General features: G+C 41.7%; 1 protein-coding gene across 1 annotated transcript; it reads right to left on the reverse strand.

The window, feature by feature from the left end:
- Positions 1-451: 451 nt before the first annotated feature.
- LOC102521781 (thioredoxin domain-containing protein 8) lies at positions 452-23,687 on the reverse strand. Its single transcript, XM_006178159.2, has 5 exons — positions 23,596-23,687; positions 20,111-20,215; positions 16,675-16,734; positions 14,241-14,306; positions 452-555 (listed from the first exon to the last, which is right to left on the reverse strand). Exons 1-5 carry the CDS (start codon positions 23,617-23,619, stop codon positions 493-495), a joined length of 318 nt encoding a protein of 105 aa, XP_006178221.2. The 5' UTR covers positions 23,620-23,687; the 3' UTR covers positions 452-492.
- Positions 23,688-25,407: the final 1,720 nt, after the last annotated feature.

Genomic DNA, 25,407 nt, shown 5'->3' on the forward strand with positions numbered 1-25,407 from the left:
TTTTTTTAATTCATAGAAGAATTTTAGAAAGGCAGTGGGAGAGAGAAAAATGACACTCTTCTAATATAAGATGATACACTGGAGAAGAATTCTGTACCCCAGACAAGGGCTCAGTTGGGAAGAGGCCTCTATACATTTGGAGGGCACCAGGCTAATAAGACATTTATTGGTTTCGTGATTGCTATGACGAATTCCACCTTCTGCAATCTCTGGAAAACCTCCTCATTACTTAGCTGTGCAGGGCCTGTGCTGTGAAGGTCATTGCCTAAGGAATGTGCTCAGAGTAAATGGAAAGGCCAAATTAGAGAAGGGAAATGACCACTCGAGAGTTTTAAGTGATTTTTGCAGTGTGATTGCAATGTGGAATTCAACCTGCAAAGCGTTAGGAGAGAGATCAACAGAACAGTACAACATTTGCTGGAAATAAAAACACAAACACGTTCACTGTGGCCTTTTACAACGTTGCAAGTGTATTTCGTCTTGGAGATCAGCTTACATGAGTTCTTGAATCTTTTCTTCCAATTTTTTAGGATCAGCTCCACAAAATTCAAAAATCTGTTCACAAATACACAAAGGTGAAATACGAATTGGTTCAAATACTGCAAAGATGAAGCTTTGAGGAATTTTGTTCCTGTTGGTAAATTTATCCTCTGCTCATTCCCATCGTCTGCAAGATACTTTAAATGGAAATACACATTAAGCACGTTCAAGTCCTGATGTTTTCATCATGTGGCACCTTTTCGAAATTGTTTATGCTCATGTTTTGCCAGATGTATCTATTTCTCTATAATATTCCTCTAAACTAAGATCTAAAACGTATTATTTTGTTGGAAATGAGGAAAACCAATCACTGAAACTTCTCAGAGCCTTTGTACACTTGAGGGCTGGTTAATTCACATGTTTGATTCCCTGAACTCAGATGGCTTGTGATTTCTCATGCCCTGACTTTTTGCCCAGGTAACAGTATTTTAATCAACTGATTCTAAGAAGCACATTTTCTTTTCCAATTCGCACATCTCTGAGTCAGGGTACATTTCACAGTGGATGGTAGATTTTATTTGGAACACTTTTCAGTAGTAGATAAAATAATGGTCCATCTGCCAATGAGCATCTTCTATTTGATGAAATATGGAAATTAAAGACTCTTACTATTCATTATCACTTTAGTTTCAAATGTATGAAGTAGCTGGGGAGAAGGAAGAATGTGGGTAAACTAAGGCTGAGATTGGGTGAAGACTTAAGTTTTCAGGGAGGGAGATTTCAGCAGCAAGACGGGGTGGCAGGACTTTGGGGGCAGGGGTTAGAAAGGTCTAGCGCTAACTTCGGTGCTCAGTGTGCAGAAGAGAAGAAACTAAGCCCACATCTAAGGATTCTCCTTCCCCAGGGAGCAGCGTGACACCCGCAGGCATCACGGGCCATTCTGTTCCTCGAAAGTAAACCCAGCATTGTGCCTCTGGCTTGATCCCATTTCACTTACCGGCTCGTTCAGGGATCCACTTCTATTACAGCAAATTGCTCTTTTGATTCTTGAGAATAGGGTTACCTAAGTGTGGGTGCAGAATTTCATGATTTATCTGGGTTGTCTGGTTTGTAGCCAACTCCTCTATAAATAGTTCTCTTGGCCTTGGCCACTGGGGGAGGAAGGTGTCAGAAAGCACCTGCGATCGTCTGTTTCCTAAGAGTCACTGGCAGCTGGATGGTGCCTCTGGGGCATAAGGGGGTTTCTTAACTCCTCTGAGGCCAGCGCAGGTACCCAGACAAGTAGTCCTGGCAATAACATTGGCAGGGTTGGCCACCTGAATGACCGGACTCGGCAGGGGGCGGGAAAAGGATGCTAAGCTTAGCTGACTGACCAAGGTGCTGAACCCATTGCCAGGAAACTCCTGCCCAAGGTGAGACAAAGGAAGCCCTGGTTGCTCCATAAGCCTGGAGGGTAGGGGCTGGGAAGTGCTCTTTTAACCCTTTTCGCTCGGGGGTATCAGGACCTCCTAGACCACTTGATCTAGTCGGAAAGGAACTTTGCCCCTTGCCTGTCATCCACGCTGGGGTGGAATGCAGGGTGTGAGAGACCTGGGCTTCCGCCTCTGTCTCAGCTTGTCTTTCCCCACAGGAGCTGGAAGGGTGCTACGTTTGCAGTGGCTCCCACTTATCCTTCCTCGTGGCTTCTGTCCAAGATTCCTCCCAAGCCTCTATCCTCTACTCCTCTGCTTCAGGAGTGGCTGGACTCCAGTGAAGGCACACGTAACAGCTGAGCAGAAGGCACCGGCAAAGAAGGGTCTGTTCCCCATGACCACCGCCATGTAATTGTAGACACCCGCACCCCTAGTGGTTGAGAAGAAGCTGCTTTTGTCATCTTTATGGCAATAACTCTAGTGGATCTAATTATGTCTGCTTATCTTAGGGTCTCCCCGCTACTGCCAAAAACCAGTGTGGAGCCAGAGTTTGGGGGGTCTCTAAAGATGGGCTTTTCTTCTTGGAGGAGACTTCCCCTCGTGAAGGGATGGCACCATCTGTCGAGGTACTAGCAACAGGAAAGCATATCCCTGAAGGGAGATTTCCAGGAAGCGGTGGTTTCCATGTTATGACATGCCTGTGCTGTGACACTTCGACAGCCACCAAAGGGCAGCCAGAAGTCCCAAGTGCACTACGAGCCTTGGCTACTGTGGAATATATCTCCTCTTCCTTCTAGATACCTAGAACCTAGTACAGGGCACCATCGCCCACCCTGTTCCCTGAGCTGGGAAACTGAAGCCGCATTTAAAGCCGTTATACACACGCGGAAAATTGCGCAAATTTCAGCATACGGTCTGGGGAGTTATTGCAAAGAGAGCTCACCTGTATAACCAGGTCCAGATCAAGAGATAGATGGAGTTTGGCAGCTAGCTCCCCGTCACTGCCCTGTGTCCAACGCCAAACACTATTTGGGATTTTTCATCAAAAGTTAGCCTAGGGTGTTCTTGAACTTCTATAAATGGGATTCTACAGTATGTATTCTCCTGTATCTGACTTCTTTCGCTCAACATGGTGCTCATGAGATTTATCCGTATAATGGCAGTACATTCATTTTTCTGTTTTTTTAAAATTATGATTACTTTTTAAAAACATTCTATTGCATGACTATAACACAGTTTATCCATTTTGGCTATGATTGATGGTGCTTCTAGGAGCACAACTTCGTAGGGACATCTTTGGGGGCATGTGAGCGGCCATTCTCTTTGGGTTCTGTTGTTTAGCTGAAAGGGGGACGCCTGAGTTCAGCTTTAGTGGGAGACACCCACCAGTTTTTCAAAGTGGTTGTAACAATTTACACTCCACTAGCAGGGGATGAGTGTTCCTGGTTGTTCTCCATGCTGGACCATACTTGGTAATTGCCAGTCTTTCTCATGCTAGCCATTCGCATGGCTTTAGGTGACATTAAATTTGTCACTGAATTCCATGGATTTTTATCCCATCAATTTCTACCTGGACTTAAGCAAGAGCTTATAATTTGTTTCTCTGTCTCCAGTCTTAGGCCCCTTAGGTCCTTTTCCCCCATTGAAACTCAAAACACAAATCTCATCACGCTATCCTTTGTAAAAATTTCTCAGGGTTTCTCCCTCATCATAAAATCGAAACTTCATACCAGGATTTCCTGATTTTGTCTTGTCTATGTCTAGGGTCACTCTTCACCATAAACTCTGAACTCTAGTAACACGTTGTAGTGGATTCATTTATTCATCTAATAAATACTTAATGAGTGCCTTCCATAAGTCAGACATATGGTGAACAAAACAAGATAAAATCCCCTCATGGTGTTCACATTCTAGTGATAATTTGATAATTTTATACTCTTGGTGTGCGATTATCAAATAATTCCTGACCCTCACCCACGACATTTTATAACTCTGCTTCTTCCCCTCTTCTCTCACTTGCTAATCTTAAACATCCTTCGAGATTTAACACATAAAGACTTCCCTTAAGTCCTTCTCTGTCATCTCATTGTACCCAGTACTTCCCACTATTAAAGACTTGCTTTTTTTTAATCTGTCTCTCCCACTAGACCAAGGATGGGGACTATACTGTAGGTTTCTCTCCACATGTCTAGTGTCCAGCCCAGAACCTTACCCAGTGTAGGTGCTCTGTTAATGGTGCTGGACTTGAAGTTCGTTGAGCTAAGCCGATTTCTGGTCCTTGATGTCCAGGTCCAAGACTCTGTGTTACGTTTCAGGGAGGAGGTGCTATGTGATCTATTTTATTCTTTCTTTGTCCAGTTTGCCAAAGGCACCCGTGATATGTGTATCTTCCTGTCTAGCATGGGGCTTTGCATACAGGAGCTTAATAAATACAGTTAATGAGTGAGGAACAGCTTAAGTGATAAGAGCTTATTTCATACGTAGCTTTCTTTGGAAGGGACAGGTATGCAAGGCAAATAACACAATTTCCACCGAGAATATTTTCTTCTTTATAACCTGAATGTTTGGCTGTACCTCTCGAAGGCATGCTCCATTGAGGTGTCAGGAAGGAGCGTTTAACCTGCTCTTTTCAATGCCTTCATTTTTTTTCATGCCACTCTAGTAATGACAGCAGATGAAAATTTTTAGCTCCCATTTGCAAAGACCAGTGGGATAAGAGGTGGCTGTCCCCATATATTACAGAACCACCTGCGTCCAACAGTCAAAAAAATAATCCAATTTTTATTAAGGACATTTTCAAACAGATAAAAATAGAGAGATTAATAAAGTGAACCCCTCCACCTCCGTTTACTGACCACCCAGGTCAATGAGAGGAAATTTTTCATGCCAAACACATTCAATCACCTATAAAAAAAAGTCTATTCCTGTCACTGGGAAAATGCCAAGGGGCTAGAGAGACAATGACTTCTGAGAATATAAGTTAAGGATTCTGACGAGTGACGCACTCCTAGAACGATTAGAACATGCCTTGGCCAGTTGATGTGCAACGTGGCTGAGTGAACACCAAAGTCGTATCTGGACCAGCTGTATGAAAGCTCAACAATTTACAGACATCTGCAGTGAGTTAAAAACAACAACAAAATTCTCAAAGAAACAGCAACAATGACAACACAGACAAAAAAGCCCAACCAACCGACTGATGCAAGACTCTTGTGGGGCGATGGCCGTAGAAATATTCACATGTACACTACAACTTTGTAATCTGAAATAGTATGATGTTCTTTTTCTTCTTTAGGAAGGGTTTATTAAGGCACTAAAACTGATTAATAAGATGACAAGGCTATGTCTGACAAGAGAATGTCTAAAAGTACCTCAACCTTCTATTGCGAGGTGGACAGTGTTAATTACCCTTTGATCCTATCTCGGCTTCTTTCTCGGACTCCGCCCACACCCATTCCTTCCCCCAAACCATCTGCATCATATTGCAGGTGTTTGTACACTTCCACTTTGACTTCCACAACACCCAGGGCAGACCCTGCAAATAAATGCAAGCAGGTCCATTAAAGTTTTTGGAGTTGTGCAGAATCCAACCAAGAAGACACAGCCTATCTGAAATAGTGCTTCCAACAGCTTGAATTTACATGCACTTGAATCCAAGAAGAGAGCATATAAGAGTGATCTATTATCTAATTTCTTCCTCATCTCTACTGGCCTTCTTCTCAACTTGCTCCAATAGTGAGATTTCAGTAACAACACTAGTTCACTTTTCATCTTCCTGCAGCGGATTGAGAAACCACCTAGGCAACTGTTTCTTAGCGCATTGGTGGCATAAATAATGACTAAATTGCTTTGCTTCTTCTATGTTAGGAGTTGACAAGCTCTTTTTTTTTTTTTTTTTTTTTGTAAAGGGCCCGATAATACCTATTTTAGGATTTGCAGGCCTTATGGTCTGTCAGAACTACTCAGATCAACTATTGTAGTCCGAAGGTAGCTGTAGGCAATATTTAAACAAATGGGCTGAGCTGTGTCCCAAGAAAACTTTATTTACAAAAACAGGTGGAGGGTCAGATTTAGCCCTGGGGCTGTAGTTTGCCAATCCTAATTCTATACCATCAACTGAAGCTGCCTGAGGGCTAGTCACTCAGGACAACAGGGCTTTCTGTCGAAAAAGGAGGCATGAGCCCAACGTTGTGGGAATCCATCTCAAGCTACCCTGAGAAGAGGACAAGTGGCTTTGGACTCAGGCCAGAGGAGATGTCGTTCTGCACGTTACTGGAAGTGTAGGATGGAATTTTTGTTCTCGGGGATAAAAATAGTTTGGAAATAGCCATTCCTTTCAATGGCATGTACTCTTGTTCTCACGTTTTCTTTAAACATTCTGCTCAACCATCCAGTATTGGGAAAATAGACCTGTGTCCCATGTCCCTTCACTTACTCCTCCCCAAGTTCAGAGGTGAGCTTACCAGCTGAGCTCTGGCCTCTCTGCTCCCGTTTTGGGAGTGTTCTGCTCAAGGGGCAGTTCTGCTCAAGGGGCAGGTCTGTTCTCCTTCTGGAAAGCGCATCTGAAGTGGGTCTGACATCTGCCTTCTACAGATAGCCCTGGAAAGCTCTTGCCCTCTGTCCTCATTTTCGGGGCTCAATAATTTTGAAAAGCAGCAGTATTTTCTCCGTCTGGGTGGGTAAGTTTCTCCTCTGCAGCCCCAGATTCTCCCATAGGTGCGTCATCTCAAGGTCTAGGCTTCAAGGGACTAGTAGGAAGTCTTTTGACATGGGTCTAAGCCATGTTCTTCAATGAGCACAATTTAGCACTATTGCTACTTAAAGGTGACATTGTGATTTTCCACATGACTCCATGTGAGAAAAAAGCTAACGTGGAGAGTCCTGACGCAGTCCTTGCCTGTCTCCAAGAGAACCATGATTGATCCTTCATCAGCCCCTAGGAAATGTAGTCCACCAAGTGTTCTCTGTTAGTAATGGGTGATTCTGTTCCACACATCCGGAGCAATGGACTATGTATGCCACACTGGCTTGTCAAGTTGTTTTGCATAAACATCAATATTGATGATGTTCACCTGGTTTTACTGGTGGGGTCCTGAGTTCCCACTGTCATGGCAGGTTGTGTAGCAATGGTTACTTAGCAAGATGTGTCTGTGTGACTAGTCCCCCCTCAAAGGTCTCAAACTCAGCAACTCAAACGGGCATCCCTAGGCAGAGACATTTCACACATGTCCCTGAAGTTCACTGCTAGAGAGAGCACTCTCCTACATATCCCTGAACAAGGAAGAAAACTGGAAGTCTGTGCTGGACCTTTCTAGACTCCAACAATGTATTTTTTTCCCTTGCTGCTTTAACTCTGTGCTTTCTGCTGTAGTAAATCTTAGTTATGAACATAACATGCTATTGAGTCTCGTAAATCCTTCTGGCGAATCACTGAATGAAACACACTCCTGTAGTTCAACAATTAAAATTCAGGGAAGAACAGGGCTGGGACTAGGGTGGAAAAAATGTTAAATTTGGTACCCTTAAGGGTGCCAAAAACTTAGCATTAAGATAAATAATAAATACAATAAATAATATCTTAATGGTATTTTAAAAACTATTAAAATCTAATGCCCCAAATCCATGATGAACAGAACATCAAAAATCCAAATGAAGACAGGTTTCCACCTTGCACCAGCAATATCTTGCCTCACTGGCGTCGCCCTAATCCCTGCCCTGCAGAAAAGTGGTACACAAGTTAATTACTGCCTTTATGTTGCTACAGCTGAGAGCTCCATCTTTAGCAATGGTGCTAAAGGTTGCTAAATGGTGGTAAACAGTTGCTATACTCTGACTTTCCCTGCATGTCACTTAGTTCTTGCCTCCTCCAGTCAACTACTCTCTGCCAATGTATCAGCTACTTATGGGGCTGAAATGTAACCCCTTTTAGGGATCTGCCCTCCTCAGAGCCCTGACGACCCTGTGAGAGTTCTTTTCTTCTCCCCCTCATGCAGACCCTCTCTGTAACTAATGCAGTCCATTAAGGCTGAATACCATTCGGTGGGTAAGTCCTGAATGTTAAGACTTAGCTTCAGTGAATATTGTAGTTACCCAGAGAGCTTTGGAGATCTCGCCTAACCTTTGTTTCTAAACTTCTATCTGTAAGTTCTCAGGGAGAGAGGTGCACAGCTAGATCCTGGGACTCTAATAATGGCCACATTTGACAGTATGTGGTAAGTCTAGCGCTAGGCACTTTAGTTACATCATCACAAATGTTCATGACAATAGTTCAAAGACACGTGATGATGTCTTTATTTCACAAAGAATAAAACTGAAACTTAATTATACTGTATAGCACAGGGAAATATATACAAGATCTTGGGGTAGCTCACAGTGAAAAAAATGCAACAATGAATATATGTATGTTCATGTATAACTGAAAAATTGTGCTCGTCACTCAACACAACATTGTAAAATGACTATAACTCAATAAAAAAAAATGTTCAGAAACCAACAAATAAAAAACTGAACCTTAAGGTGCTTAAGGCACATTCCCAAGGTGCCCCACTAATAGAAAGCAGAGCTGGGGTTCATCTGATTCCAGAGACGGCAAAATCTAGCTGCAGACACTCGTAGGGGGTTGGGTCAAACACTTTTTTATGAACTTTGAACAAGGAGCATTTGGGAGGGTGATTCTCCAGGGACCTCCATCGTCCTCACTTCCTGTTGTCTCACTTGTTGTCCCTGCCTGGCCCCTGAAGACACCGAGTCTGTGACCCCTGCTTCCCATCCTGTCCTCTTTCTAGCACATGATGATGCCACTTACTTGGGATTCTTTTCATCTCTACCTACTTCAAGGAGAGTGCTTGCTGGCAACGACTTCCATGATCTCAGCTAAAGCCCCGTGGCAAGGGCTTCCTCCCACTTAATATGAGAGCTCAGTTCTTTTGAATTATTCATTTGTGAACAACTCACTTATTAGCATTTATGTACCCATATCCCATCTTTCCTAAGAGCTTCTGGGAACCATTTTACTCTCGTATCAAAGAACGACTGATGGGGCCATCTTTTGACAACTGGCTCACACTTAAGCAGTTGGCCAAGACTTGCTAAATCTTTGTTACTCTTCCTTTCCTCTGCTCCATACACATACACCAACTTTGGTCTGGAACTGATGTTATTAACATCGGGGATCTACTAATGGGCTTCAGAGGCTTGATGAATACCCTAACACTATATGCACACTCCAGTTTACATGCATATGTGTGTTTTCCTGGAGAGAGAGTTTATACTCTTTACTGGATTTTAAGAGGGTCTGTAAACCAAATTCATGAACTACTTATAGTAGAATGCAGTGTAATATTCTGGTTACAAAAATCAGCCAAGGTTTTGGATGCTCCATCTGAAAGATACCACAGGAATGCACTTTTTGTTTTGTCTTTTCTTTCTTTTTCTTTCTTTCTTTCACCACAATTGATCTTACTGGGACATGATGCGACATCCTAGATGAAAACATGAAGGAATACAGCAGGAAGGAAAAAGCCCCCCCTTATTTATTACCTGGAATTTGCTTTGGCCTGTCCTTTGCCCTAAAACTGTGAAATAATTACACCTGTTCTTTACAGCATATCCCTGCCAGGTGTTCATCCAACGTCTGCATGAAAACTTCCAGCATCGAGGAAGACCCATTACCCACCATGATCCTGGGTCACTGTTATGTAGCTCTGTTTGTTTTAGTTTTTTGTTTTTTAAGTTTTATTTTGTTTATAGCCTACGTATTTTGAAAATATTTGACATGAGCTAGACTCAAGGGCAAGATAAAATAACAAAACCATTAAAGGATGATCCAGTGTGGAGATGGCACCGAGGCAGTGCCAGGAAGCTGCAGGTAAGGGGGGCTATTGTATTTGAGCAGAGGAGGTAATCCTGAGATTCTGGGCAGCATGGAAAAAGAGAAACCCAAGGGATTCCCTAAGCCTTCTGATCTAATGCAAGGAAGCAGATCATATTTTCAAGGGAGGTGACTATTCTCTTAACTCTCTGTTCTGTGGGGAATTATCACAAGGCTTTTTATCCATTGTACATTTTTAAAGACATTAATGGACAGTGGCTCTTTGCCAGATATTTTACCAGAAATGTGAAGACATTTCTTAGAACATTTCTTCATGGAAATTAGACTTCAGGTTGTTTTTTTTTTTTTTTAAATACTAGAAAAACAAAACTTAACTGCTTCAATAAGTCAATTTTCAGTTGTGCCTTCCCAGATTAAAGAGGGGAGCACATTTATAGAAGTGGTCTCAAAGAAGTAAATTTAATTTTTCTCTATCCCCACGAAAACAATGAATGTCACTGGCAGCCTTCCTAGTCAATTCTGTTGAGAGAGGAGGGAAACTCACATGGACTGTTTTGGTTTTTTTTTTTTTGCCTGGCCACCCCAAACTTCCTCTGGTTCCAGTGGTTTTCCTGTGCAGACCACTGTTGGGTAGAACCTGGGGGAAATTTCCAAGCTCTCATGGTTTGCCTGCAGCTCTGAATGCAACGGTTAGAAGTGGGGACCTTGCAGAAGCCCCACGGGGCTACTCAGATACCGAATGCTGGGGGTTGAGTCAAAGACGTAAAAGATTTGTAATACGGTGTCTCTATTATCTCCCTCCCCCTCCCTTTTTTGGCCTTTGTCTTTTGCACGGAAGATTGATATTCTTTTTTGTGGGGAGGGAGGTAATTACTTTTATTTAATTTTTTTTTTAATGGAGGTGCTAGGGATTGAACCCAGGACCTTGTGCATGCTAAGCAGACACTCTACCACTGAGCTATACCCTCCCCTCAAGGACTGATACTCTTTGTCAAATAGAGTCAATGTTATAAATCTTTTCTGCAGGTTTACAAATGATATCTAAACTGACTCAGGTATGAATCTTTCTGGAGATTTGATTACACACAGATACAAACAAAATTTAGAAGTAGACGCATTTGACATTATGACATAAATAATCTCAAGTTAAAAAAAAGGTAACTCCATAACCAGGATGCTAAGTTAGTACTATACAATGAGAAATTCCATTCTCAAGAAAATGTCTTGGGACATGGCTATCCACATTACAATTAGAGGCCTTCTGGATGACCCTGGTCTCAGAATACAGGCAGGTAGATCAGCTTCATTGATTGTCATCAATTCAGTTAATCTCATTTTCCATTAGCTAATTGCCATGAAATTCCAATTTGAGATCCTCAGTGATCCTAGAACACAGGCATTCTGTTCCATTCATTCAAAAGGAATCCACACCCTACAGGGTATCAGTTCAGAAATACTTGAGCATAAGAAGTCCCTCCACCCCCAAGCGAGGGCTCTTCCTCGTCCATATAGAACTGAGACCAAATGAGGCCATGCCTTTCCTCAAAAGCACAGCTATGGATTTGCACAAGAGCCTAGACACAAAATCAGTCGAAACCCCAAAGGTTTGTTTTATAAAACAAACTGCTGAGCAGTGGCAATTCCATCTGCAGGAGGGCTGAAACCAGAAAGCCGTTCTGAGCTGGAGAGAAACTTTCTCTGAGTCGGATTAGTATCAGGACAGAATCAGGCGGGGAGGCAGAGCTGGCAGTGGAATGCAGGAAAAGACACCAGTATTCGCCTATTCGCCCATTCAGTCATTTGTTCACTCACCCATTCATCAAACACAAAATGAGTATTTTTTTTTGTAATCTACAGGGGGATTCTCTTAGGCATGGGGATTTCAAATCAGATATGAATGACTCCAAGTGCCTGGAAAAGCATGAGAAAAATGTATGAAGTTAAGATCTGAGTCAAACAAAAATGGGCTCGGAAAGGCAGACGGGGCCAGAATATGGAGAAACTTGAAAGTCAGACTTGAATGCAAGGGTCTAGTTGTGATTCTGTAGACAACAGAAGGGGAGGGTATCAAGCGGGCATGACCTACCTGGAGCTGTGCAAGGGTCTACCTGGAAAAGAGAACAGAGCTTTGGCGTGAACTTGGGCTTGAGCAGGGCTACTGCGACTGTTTAAGTGAAAGGTAATTCACAGCTAGAACAAGAAGTCAGGGTGAAATTACTAACGGAGAGAGGCAGAATGGAAAAAAAAAAAAAAAAAAAAGAGCCTTGGGAAACACATATATTTGAGAACAGCAGGAGACAAAGAAGCCAGAGGAGAGCTTGGGGAGGACTCAGGGATAGAAGCCAACAGATGAGGAAGTTTCTGGAATATAGGAGGTGATTGGTTAATCGTGCTTTTGTGTAATCAAGGAATTCAAGGGTTGAGAAATGGCCATTTAAAGTAGGTGCTGGAGGATCCTTGGCACTCGGGCTGGGAACAGCATCAGAAAAATGTATGAAGTTAAGAGCTGAGTCAAACAAAAGTGGGCTTGGAATGGCAATTGGATCTTGACTTTCAAGAAAGTAGATGATGAAATGAATGGAATTGGAAGTGGTAAATATATTCAGTTCTTTCAAGAATTAGACCATGACGTGAGGAAGAGTCTGAGAGAACATCAGCTATTCATTAGAAAATGTTCAGTTGCAAATGCCTGAAAAAGCAACTCTAAGTTAACATAACTGAAGAATCTATGGGGCAAGTTTTGGTTTCAGGCATGGATAGATCCAGGGTCTAATCAATGCCATTGGTACTTCTTGGCCTGACTCTGCTAGCCTCCGTATGGTGGCTTCATTTCTGGGTTCCCTTTGGGGGCGAGCTGGCTGTGGCAGCATCAGTCTCATGTCTTTGCAAGTTCAACTTCAGTGCACTCCGAAGAGAAGGCTTTCACACAGCTGCGTAAGCAAAGTCCTGAAATTAGCTCAGGCTGGGCTTGGATTGGCTTGACTGGAGTGAAGCGCCCCTTCCTGATGGGGATGGAGTCCACTGGTTGGTCAAAGCCTGGAGAAGGAGCCCTAAGGAAGCACATGGACTCAGAATAGGAAAGCACTTGGTTCCCTGGAGGAGAATCAGAGAACTGTTAATAGAGAATGCAGAATGGTAGCCGCATGGCAAGAACAACAAGGGTCCAAATACCAGGTTTGAAAAAGGATAACTGATGGGTAAAAGCTTGGCACAGAAGGGAGGGATGCAATCAAGAGATGGATGGAACTGACTTCAAAGCAGGAAGCATCTTCCTTCCTGAGATGGAAGAGGAGGAGACGATGACAAAAGATGGCACAAATAATTTGACAATGTAGGTGGGGGAGTTGAGGATGCCTACGTCAAATGGTTTCAATTTTCAAGTAAAAAGTCAAGAGAGGCAATAGATAGTGGGATTGTTTTTGGAAAATTATTTAAATCCATTGCTTCAACAACATTACAGCAAATACATACAAACAAATGGAAACTGAAAATCCTACAGCTAGCTTATCAGATGCTTTCATTCTCCATATGACAGACGTAATCTTTACAAAGTTTAAGTATGAAATTTGTTTTACTTTGCATATAGTCTTCATAACTCTTTTTCATTGTGTACTATTCTGCATAGATAGATCATAAATCACTTAGCCACTCTACTAAAAAAAATACATTTAGATGATTTCCATATTGTAATAGAAATAATTCTACGATTACTAAACACTTAGCTGTTTATTTTTCCATGAGGCACTTCTGTAGCCAGAGTCCCCAGGAGTGGGATAATGTGGGGAAGGGAATGCACAGTTTGTTCCTCTTAAGTATGTTGCAAAATCACCTTTCATAAGATATGCACAAATGACAATGCTCCCAGCCATATACGCAATTACTAGTTTCATCACATACCCAGTATTTTAGACATTTTGTTCCATTAATATCTTCAAGATGACAGCTAACATGAGCTATTGAGCACGTAATGCATGTCAGGATGGGTCTAAAAAGTTTAGCTATGCTAATTCACTTAATTTTTACAACAACCCCATGAGAGGGAAAAACGTGTTATGATCTGTGTTTTCACAGCTAGGGAAATTAAGACACAAAGAGCTTGTTAAGTAAACTGCTAGGAGGTGGGAAGCCATTAGGCTATACTGCCTTGTGATAGCTTGGGATTAACATTCACCCAAGGTTTGTGAACAACTTGTAAACATTGGTGCAAGAATTTAATTATGTCTTATGGGTAAGATTCTTTTTTGATGGTTTGGACCCAGATAGGGATGATAGTGGGGTATTTCTTATAGATAGGGACACCTCATATGGTCTGAATGGGGAGATTCATTACAATTCATGGTTTTTTTTAACCCCTTACCAATATGTAAAGTTCATAAACTAAAAATCACATGGCTAAGATTAAAAATATATACAGTTGTTTCATCCATCCAGGGTACCCCAGGCCTTTTTTTTTTTTTCCCCCCGACTCTGATGGTTCTATAATCTATTTCAATCTGCTAGTTACTATGGAAACATACCTTCTGGAATTGCTTGAACATCTGAAATGTGGGTACTGCTTTGACGTGATAAATTTCGGCCAACTCCTGGGAAGGAAAAGAAACAGAATGAAGTCACAATTTTGGTATCCTCTCTCTGGACCTAGCATGGTTCTTGGTGACTTCTCGGGAGGCATGCCTGAATGCCAAGGGACAGCTGATACTTTACAGATTCTCCTGCCAAGAACTTTTCTAACATATCCACAAAGCCTCCAGGAATGTGAAAGTAGAAAATGACTGTTCCTGGAATTTCTCATCAAGGAGCTTGAGGAGACGGGTAAGAGATGGGGGCCAAAACAGAATGGACAGAAGGACGAAATGAGCTCTACTGAAAAGAGCTTGAGAAAGATTGCAGAAGGGCCCCAGTGGAACCCAATATGGAAAGAGCATCTTGCAAAAAATAAGAATGAGTAAAGGTCTCTCTATAACTCACACTTGAGACACGGGGTGATAGAATGCCTTGCATTTTAAGTAAATCTTACATGTTTCCTTCTTTTAAGCCTTACGACTCTTCACTGCCCAGCTTTGTGAAAGATTTGGAGACAAGAGATGAGAAAATATGTCAGAATTCCAATTGTTTTCATCCATTACAATCTGATTTCAAATGCCACTTTTAATCTATCCTAAGAGTCGAAAGAAAATTAGCCACCCATAGGATCAAAATAAATCTCTTCCCTGCCACCCACAACATACACACACACCCTCACACACAAAATGATAATTTTCATGACCAGAGCAATGACAACAATGAATAAATTACTATTAGAAAATTGTGTATTTTGTTTCACTGTAAAAGACAAAGAGCTACAACCAAAAAGGGAAACAGTAAGTAACACATGTCAGGGAGGGTGTGGAGGAATCAGAACCCTCACAGGTTGCTGGAGGGAATGTAAAACGGCGCAGCTGCTAGGAAGACAATTTGTCAGTTCCTCAAAATGTTAAACAGAGTTACCACAGGACCCAGCAATTCCACTCCTAGAGACATAGCCAAGAGAAATGAAAATATATACACAAATGCTTATACCAGTATTATTTCATAATAGCTCAAAGTTGCAAACCACCCAAATGCCCATCCAAAGGATGAATGGAAAAATAAATGGTGGTATATTATTCAGGAATAAAAGGAAATGGAGAAACGATTCATGCTACGTCATGGATGAATCTTGCAAACTTACGCTAAGTGAAAGAAGCCAGTCACAAAAGACCATGAATTCTGTACTTCCATTTATATGAAATGACCAGAATAGGCAAATCTACAGACAATGTAGATTGTGGTTGCCTAGGATCGGGGTGGTCGGGGGAGGGAACTGGGGGTGACTGCTAAAGGGAACAATGTTTTTTTTTTTTTTGAGAAGTAAAAAGGTTCCAAAACTGACTGTAGTCAGAGTTGCACAACTCTGTGAATATAAAAAAGACAAAGAGACAATGATCCTAGCTGTGTATTCCAAATGCATATGATTCAGCCTTAAGAGCAATTAAACACTGTCACGCTTTTGAATGAAATGGAACTTCTAGTATGTTCTGGGTAGTATGGCATATATTTGGGGTATTTTAAAAAAATCTTTTCCTAGTCTGTTAAGTATTATTACCTTGTTTTACATCTGAGAAATTGAAGTCTATAGAGATGAACTGATAAGAAGTCAAAAGTCACAAAACTATGATAGGGCAGAATGGGTGAATAATAGATATTTTTTCTTGTGATTCTAAAACTCAAATTCAATCCAGTGTATGCACAGGCCACTTTTTATTGTTACTTTTCCTGCTTATAAATGAACCAATGTTAGGAAGAGTAATTTTGTAGACACATTGTGTGTAATAATAAGCACATTTTGATTGAGGATGCCAGGCTGGTTATTTTGGGGGTGGGGTGGGGATGAGGAAGAAAGGCTCTGGGGACTTCAGGGGAAGAGTTCCTGGAACTCCTCATGATGTTTAAAAAACTCCACAAAAAGCCTAAGATAGAGCACGAGGAAAGCAAGGTATGTTGAAATGTCTGTCATGCATTGAGTTAGGCTTTAGAAATTGATTAGTAAATCTACTACAGGTGAATCTATTACAGAAAATCTTTTTTCACCTTGAGCCCAACTCCATCCAATTGGTATTGTTCGCCTAGAGCCACTTTGCTGAGCAGAACTGTGGGGCGGCATCCGGAGCAAGTGGTGAAGAATATTGGGATTGATCAGTGAATTCACCCATAGTATGGGAAGGGAGGGGGCAGCAGGAGAGCTACATATTTGCTATCTTAAAAAATATATATATGTATATAAGAGCTTTATGAAGGAGTTGACTACACTTCACCAGAAAAAATTGTGAAATTCGGCTTGACTTTAAATGGATGATCTAAACGCTGAGACCGTGCTCTTAATGACATTGCATTGAATTTAACTATCTCCAGGGAAGGATTTCAGATTCTTACCCGAGCCTCGTCCACATCCACAGTGGCAAACATTACACCTGGGTATTGCTGAGACATTGCCTTCAAAGCAAAAGAATAAAAATGCCCCGTTAGCTTAATGTTAATATTCAGTTACATAGCAGAAGTGTCTTGGGGGCAAAAACAAGAAAAGAAAGGTTGTTCAAGAGAGCTAGGCATCATACTGGCATTGCACCACCACCTAGAACTTCTAGCACCAAAGTCAAAGGTTGGATGCTGCCAAGGTCAAGCCAAGATCAACTGCCGAACCAGAACCTAAAGTGTGTGTCCTACGAGGGATCAAACTAGATTTTCCAGAATCCTCTGCCGGCTGGCTGTCTTCCTGTTAGGTTTTGCCAAATGGAAACATTGGCAGGAAAATGGAAAATGGGAGGAGGGAGAAACAACTCTCTTCTGCTTCTGTTTGTTCTGGAAGCATCTTTGGCAGCTGCATGGACAACGGTGTTGGTAATGGGTCTGGTGGTATCAGATGCAGCGGTAGCAGCCTGTCAATGTCAGCTCCTGGGTTTCCTTCCTCCCTCCCTCCCTCCCTCCCTTTTTTTCCCAGACAGCTGTGTTCATACTCTAAGGACACAATAGCATATTGATTTGTTTGCATTAATGTTGTATCTCAAGCATTTCCAGTGACCTGTTTCAAATGAAACCTCTCTTTGATGGTGATGTGAGGTGTTCAGAGCTTGGCCAAGCGGAGACAACCACAGATGGGGCTGTCACTGGGCGCTGCTCCCACGGGGAAGCAGGAGATGATGACGTGGGCTGATTAGATGGACACGTGCAGAGCTCCGTCATCGGCACTCTCTCCGGTGGTTTGTCCACAGAAGGTGACCAACGTGGGAGTTCCCTCTTTGGTGGCCCATCAAGATGGTGAAATTGGGGGAAAACTCTTGGATAAGAAACACGAAGTCCTTTAGTGTTACAGAGTACTTTTTCAGAACAAAGATGCTGGTTTTGACTGGCAGCATCTCCATGCCTGGCAGGAGGACAGTGCCGCTGAAGAACTCTGGGGGAATTAACCTGCAACTTTCAAATTTCCAGCTATTTGGATGTTCCCGGGTAGGAGCCAGGGGAATGGGTTTGACCTATGTGGACATCTGATTCCCAGGGTCAGGTCCTATTTATGAAGTTTTCAGAGTCTCCTGAGTCTGACAGGAAATGGACAGGGACAAGAGCGGTTGTCATTTCTGTATCAAGTAGTAGCCAGAAGACGTGGTACAGATATGGGTTCCTTGCTCATTTGGGGTTCCCTTTGTGAACACTGCCCTCTCTCTCTACCCGACTCCGTCTACCTAGGACCCTCCTCTGCCCTCAACAACAACTCTTCCTTCTGCTTTGTTCCTCCTCACATGTAATCTGCTACCATCTGGTCACCTGTCCTGCTGATCTCAGCTCTCAAATGTCTTGAATTTATCCTTCCTTTTTTCTCCTGAACCGCCTGCCCTACTTTTGGTAAACCCATCATTCAGTTGTTGTTGGCCTTGGGTTACCTGCCTCTGTCTTTCCAGCCCACTTTTATACAACACTGCTAAGAGTATTTCCTAAAACTCACATATCACGGCAAAACCTTTCTACACACTCTTCTCTGTTGACTCTCTATAGCAACTCATGAAGCTGTAACACAAGGGCCTTCTCCATCTGGCTCAGCTTCCTTTCGGAGGCTTGTGTGTTGCCCCTTCCACCGTGTACGCTGTAAGTTAGCCTCATGGGGTGTTGCCTTCCCACGATCACATCATGCAGTTTCTCAACAAGTTGATCCCCTCCCTTTTTCCAGAAATGGTCTTTATGGGGGTTCTACACCTGGTGATCCTCTTAGCCCAGAATCAGTAAGCTACACCCTATAGACCAAACCCAACTCTCCACATGGTCTTGGAAGCAAAGTTTTATGGAAATGTGTTCACCACTGCCCTGCTTCTGTGCTACGACATCAAGGCTGAGTATATATGACAGAGATCATATGGCCTTCAAACCTGAAAACACTGACTCTTTGGTCCTTTACAGAAAAGTTTGCTAAGCCCTGCTCTCAGTCATCAAGGCCCAGATCAAATGGGACTTCACTCAGGACTTAGAAGTTTTACATCACTCCTTAAAACGCACATTTTCATAGGATTCACTTTTTTTTTTTCTTGTTACAATACATCCTTTAGCAGAGACCCTGTGGGTAGTCAAGTTTTAGTTCTTGTGTATCTGAAAATGTCTTGAGTAACGGTTTAGCCAAATAACTTTCATTCCACCTTCCTGCAGAGCCTGGAAATGGAAACAGATAGATGCCCGGGACTCCCTTGCAGCTAGAGTTCCAGACTGGGATTTGATTGGCTTTGACTTCATAGCAGGTGAGGATATTTATACTTTGGAAGCTAAACATTGGGGACTCTTTTGCTCAAAGTTTTGACTGTCAGAATCAGGGACCTGTCAGATATTAAAATGTACCCCCCTAGATATTCCAAGAATTCTAAGCATAGAATGACTGTTGAGATGTCATGTAGCCCATTTCCCTATTTGAATATCCATCTCTTTTAAATTAAATATCAAAGGTTGTGACTGTGTTCAGAATGAACTCAGGGAGATTCAAGAGTTTAAGTCAAAAAAAGTTGAAATGTTAGAAACCTCGCTGAAAAAAAAAAAAAAACAAAACCCAAAACCCAGTGTATTTTCAGTTGTGTAGAGAAATCAAAACTTTGTATTTGAAGGAATAAAATTCACAAAACTGTAAACGTGAAACTTCCGCACAGTAAGGAGAAATGGAAATACCCTGAGTTTCTTTCCGCAGCATGTTTTACCAAAAATAAATAAAATGGTGAAAACTCTTAAATGGGGCAGTAGGAAAATTAACTAGATAACACATTGTAGAGACATTAAAATTATAATCAGGAGACGATAAAAATATGAACCAACGCATATGTGGAAAAAGATCTGAATATAAATATTCGATTACAACTAACTGGTGTATTTTACTAGATTATTTCATGAAGTAGATCAGACATGAAGGGAATATGTAGGACTCAGGATTTGTTCTGATAATAGTGTTGAAGGATTAGGGGCAGTTCATTCTTTTATACTATAGTTAAAAACAAGTATCATGTTTTGCTGAATCTATTCCAATATTTGGAAGTTCTGAACTCTGGACCTTTGGTAAAATGTCATTATTATGAATAATCTGTTTCTTGCACAGTTGTACTCTGTAGTTTTTCACGTCTTGATGTTCCTTGCAGAATCATCCGTCAACAAGTAGTACTAATCTTCTGATGTCTGTACTAATGATCTATTAGATCTTAGCCTATTACCTTCAGATTTATCAGGATGCTTCCCAGAAATATCATTCCATAATGGCTCATAAGAGCCAACTTTGAAGATTTACTGGGAGAACGATTTGGGAACTTTAAATTCCTTCTAAAATTGTGAAAAAGATACTGATGATACTTACACGAAAAAGAGGATAAATCCTTTTGCAAGGACTACACCATTTTGCTGAAAATTCAACCACCACAAGATTTGTTCCAGCAGCTTTCAAAAATTTTCTTAATTCATCCTGAGACCAGAACATAAATGAGGAAATGGGTATAATCATAAAGTCTTGCAGGGAATAAAATGGCAGCTGAGTTATGGTGCCTCACCCCCATGTTGTCCCGGGGGCCCAACCATTTCTAAATGTCCCTGAGGGCATGTATATTTTTATCTGTTAACTATATATAAGTGACAATAAACCCACAAAAAAAGATTAGAATTCCATTTCCCAAATGGGTTGGTAATGGCGGTGGTAATGGCTGGATACCTCTAGGGAGAAATTGAGATTGACCAGCGAGAGATGAGGGGTGGAGGGTGGTGATGAACGGTTCTTCAAAGTGGGCATCTATATTTGATTTTTGTAAACAAGGACCCAAACATGCCTTGAGAGTGAAATTTAAAAGGAGAAGTAACCTAACACCTTGAATCATTTCTTGGTTTTGTCTCCTTTGGTGTTTGGGGGGCTGATCGTTATTAAAGCTATAGTGAAAACCATCCATTTAAGGATTAGACATGCTTCTTGCTGAATGTCTTAGGTGAATTTACCATCAGCTGTCTGTATCATCTAAGTAAAGTAAGGGTTCCCTTCCTGAGGCCTCAGATTACAGTAACTATGCTTGATTGCTTTCCAAACAACAACTGTCCTACACCAGTTTGTTTGTGCATGGCTTGTCTTCCCAACAAGTCCCTACAGAACGCAATCCTGATTCACTCCTGTGCCTCTGCGGCCCCTTCCTGGCACACAGTAGGTGCTCATGGAGTGTTTAGTTGATGAGTGAATAATTTGCTGCTATATACTGTTTTGTTCAAGCTTTATTTTTCCTTTTCTCATTGGAATTGCAACAATGGTACCTAATTTACTCCCGGCCTGATACTCCCGTCCTTAATCTTTACACCCACCCTATGTAGTGGGTATTATTATTATTACCCCCATTTTACAGATGAGAAAACTAACTTTATTGACTTTCTCATGGTCAACCAGCTGGTGCGTGGTGTAGCTGGGATTGCTAACCTAGTAAGCTTGACTCCAGAGTCCCTCTTCTTAACCGCTATACGAAATCATCTCCTGAGTTCTTTACAGCAGCAGGGCTCACTCTTCCTCTCTCTGGCTCAAATGCCATGCTGTGTACACCCCTGGACCACTGATTAAGATGGAGGGATGGGCTCACTCACTGAAGTAAGTAAATCAGCGCCTATCACTGGAATTAGGGATGGGGTTTATTCACAGATGGCATACAGTCTATAAGAGGGGAGTTTTGACAATTACATTGCCATATGGCTTTCTTTCAAGTGGGTGGGACCGATGGCTCAAAGACACTCTCTTCCTTTACCAATATTCCTCTAAGAGAGGGGCCATTAACATTTCACAGAGCCAGGCCAAGCCTCCATTTCTCACTTGCTTCTGAAGTTACAAGGTAGATGCTGTCCTCACGAGCCCCCGGACTCCTTTCACATCCCAGTAGTTGTTAGGGTGTGACTGGCCTAGCTGGTCCCATGAATTGGACCTGGCCAGGTTCTCTGAAGGGAACACCCCTATCGTATACACAGTGATTCCACATGTACCTCCCGAGGCCTGCTCTACACCAGGAATGGGGTGCGCTGCTGGGACAAGCTGTGGACAGAAAGACAAAGCATTCCAACCCCTGCCTTCGTGGAACTTACAGCTAGGGGGAAGCCAAATGGTAAGATTAATGAGTAAAATATATAATGAGTTAGTGATCACTGCCAATAAAGAAAAAAGGAGAAAAATAGAGAAGGAAGGAAGGATGGGAGCTGGATGACAAGTGCAGTCTGGGTGGCCAAGGTCCAACTCAATGTGACATTTAAATAAGGACATAAAGGAGACTATAGGCTCTCATGATAGGTCCCTGTGGAGCAGATGGAGAGGGCTTCTCAGAGGATGAGTGAGACCCAAATATTCTGTGAGATTCTCAGAAAAAAACAGAACAAAACAAAACAGAAAACCTCAAATTGTTAGCAAGTGTGCTATTTGAAAACATTTTCTTATATCAAAGTTACATGGCAATGCCTTCTTTCAGTCTGGTCAGTCTCATATTTGTGACCTTACATACAGGTACATTTGGACAAAGTGTTAAAAGTCTTAAGTCTGAGGATGCTGGGAGATGGAAGGCCTGGGCCCCATGTGACCCCTCTTCCCTCCAGCTCCTGGCCCTCCTGTAATGAGGTTGGAGTCAGCAAGTCTGGATGCTAATGCCCACTCCTGTAAAGGATGTAGGCCCCTGACTGCTCTTTTAGAGGCAATTTTCTTCTTGATAAACAGAATTATCCCTAGCTTATATATGTATTTAGATTTGTTATGGCAGTGCCATTGGACAATAAATGGAAAGTAGCTTTATAAAAAATACCACCTAAGGAACTGGTGAAGCCCTTGGCCATCACTTTTCCTGCCCCTACTCTATAGGCATGTCTGGGGTTTCTGTTCTCTTTCCTAGGGAATGGCAAACGTGGACTATTTTACTTCCATAAAATTCTCCAGGTACAGCTAAGGTAAAATCAGTGGGATCAGGTAAGGATGGGATATGTTAGGAGCTGGCCTGGATCCAGCTAGAGTCAGAGCAAGAAATGAGAAGCAGGAAGGCATAAAAGTCTTTTTGATCAATTTTTCTCTTGGCTACTCCCTAGAGAGCACTATCTTTCAAGAAACAACATGAAGAGTAAGCATTAAAAAAACTCTCCTCTTAAAATTATAATTCGAAAAGACATATGTCCCTCAATGTTCACAGCAGCACTATATACAATAGCCAAGACATGGAAACAACCTAAATGTCCATCAACAGATGACTGGATAAAGAAGATGTGGTGTAAATATACAATGGAATACTACTCAGCCATAAAAAAGAATGAAATAATGCCGTTTGCAGCAACATGGATGGACCTGGAGGTTATCATACTGAGTGAAGTAAGTCAGAGAGAGACAAATATCATACTGTATCACTTATATGTGGAACCTAAAAAAAAATGATACAAATTCTATTTACAAACCAAAAACAGACTCATGGACATAGAAAACAAACTATGGTTACCAGAGGGGAAAGGGCAGGGAGGGATCCATCAGGGGTTGGGGATTAACAGACACACGTTACTATGTATAAAGTAGATAAACAAGGATCTACTGTATAGTACCAGGAACTATATTCAATTTCTTATAACAACATATAATGGAAAAGATTCTGAAAAGAAAATATATACCTGTATGTATATGTACAACTGAATCACTTTGCTGTACACCTGAAACTAACTTTGTAAATCAACTACACTTCAATAAAAAATTTTTAAAAAATCTCTTGTTACAGAGCAACAAAGGAAATAATTCTGAAAGTTTATCAAATCTGTTTTCAAGATGGTCTCTTTTGAAATACTTCTTGAAGCCAAAAAAATACTTGCCATGTCTCTGATATTCTGCACCATGATTTACGCCTGGGAACTGCTGACCAGACTCTGCTGTTGGGTTAGTTGGCTCACCGTAGCTGTCTCTTACTAATTATAGGGTCCTTGCCGGAACATAAGGGTAAGTTCTCTATGACATCATTAAACATGACATCTCGGAACCTGGAACTCTGGCAGGCCTGGAGCTAATTTCATTTTTATGCCATGACTAGTTAGTGTGTGGTGAGCCAAGAATCAGCCAACTGCTGGCCTAGTGTGCCAGATCAGTGACGTGTCTGTCTCCTTTTAATCTTCTATCACCTATTTCCATGCCCCGCCCTCCCCTCCTCCACCCCCTGCCACCACCAAATGAGCAATAAGCTAGGTAACCTTAAACAGATGAGTTATTTTCACTTAGGATTTTTAAGGGATTATTTTGCAGTGGAGAAAGACTAAAGCCTTAATCCTATAGTAATGTCTCCTATAAATTTGGTTTTATGAGCCACAGAGTCCCTAAACTGGGTTCTTTTGCTCCAATTATTTAAGAGGTAAGGAAATTTCACTTTTATGGACTGGATCAGGGGTTGGCAAACTTTTTCTGCAAAGACCCTGATAATATTTGGGGCTTCACGGATCACATGGAGTTTTTGTCTTCTATTCTCTGTTTTCACAATCTTTAAAAAGTATCAACATTTTTAGCTGCTGAGCATTACAAAAATAGCAGCAGCTTGCCAAAGCCTGCAAGGGTGGTTCGTCATTTTCCAGAATTCAATGTCAGAAAAAAAACCCAAATATGGCCATGACCAGTGTTCCTCCAATCTCCCTCGGCGTCACAACAGTGACAAAGTGAGAAATAGCAGAATTCTACAGTAAAACAAAAAACAGCAAAATCCTTCTTTCTGGTTTTTTCCATACCTCCCGTCAGGTCTCTCAGGAACGAGCTATTTGTCTTTCTTTTTTGTATGAGTGAAATGACACACGAACGATGAATATTTCTGTATGGCTTCGGCCAAGTTGTTTTTTTGCCGGCAGATACTTGTCAGTTGCTGCCCAGCACTCATTTCCTCCACTTTCTCCCCCCAAATACAGTGGTTTTCCTGTGGGCAAATTTATCCTTCCTCTATTTTATAGCAGCTGTGCAGTTTGTCGGGATGAATTTAACCCTAAATCCAGGGTTCTACCCTGATTATCTTACTCCAACCAACGATCCTGTCTTGAGGCCAAGGGTTCATAAAGAGAGAATAAGAAAGCGAGAGAAAGCGATTCCGAGCCCTTGTGTCAGTTACTGAAAGTTTCTCTTTCTTTATCTGGCTATAAGCAAGATGCTGTAAACAAAACACACAGGAACTCGATTTTTGTTTAAGGCCAATAATTCAGAAAGCAGTGAGGTGACACAGAGGAAACCTGAATTTTCGGTTTCTTGAGTTGCTGGATGAAACATTACCAGAAGCTCCATCTAAGCCTGGAATTTTCAACTCCATAGATAGCAAGTTGCTTTATAGTTTAAACTGAATTAAACTGGGGCTTCTGATACTCACCTGGAAAACATTAAGATGCAATATTATAGAAATTTCTTTATTTGGGTCAAATTGCAAGAAATATGACTCTATATCATCATTGGTGTTTAAAAATTCCTCACACAAGGTACATAACAGTAGGGAGAAATCTACCTTTAGGATTGAGGAATTTAATTTCTGGCCTCCAATATGTCCAGACTCAAAATATTCATTAATGCTGTGAAATAACTATTTACCAACTGGCAGTTCAGTAATCTAAATTTCTTCCCGAGCCTCCCCAACTGCCTAATATTTCTTAAGGGAGAACGTGGAA

Source organism: Camelus ferus, chromosome 4 (genome assembly GCF_009834535.1).
Source record: "Camelus ferus isolate YT-003-E chromosome 4, BCGSAC_Cfer_1.0, whole genome shotgun sequence".
NCBI lineage: Eukaryota > Metazoa > Chordata > Mammalia > Artiodactyla > Camelidae > Camelus > Camelus ferus.

Coding starts and splice junctions, on each gene's coding strand:
- LOC102521781 (XM_006178159.2), bottom strand. CDS start 23,619: ATGGTGCAGAATATCAGAGACATG. Junction 14,307..16,674: donor TGGATGTGGACGAGGCTCGG/GTAAGAATCTGA, acceptor TTTCCTTCCCAG/GAGTTGGCCGAAATTTATCA. Junction 556..14,240: donor TGTTCAAGCAATTCCAGAAG/GTATGTTTCCAT, acceptor ATTTGTGAACAG/ATTTTTGAATTTTGTGGAGC.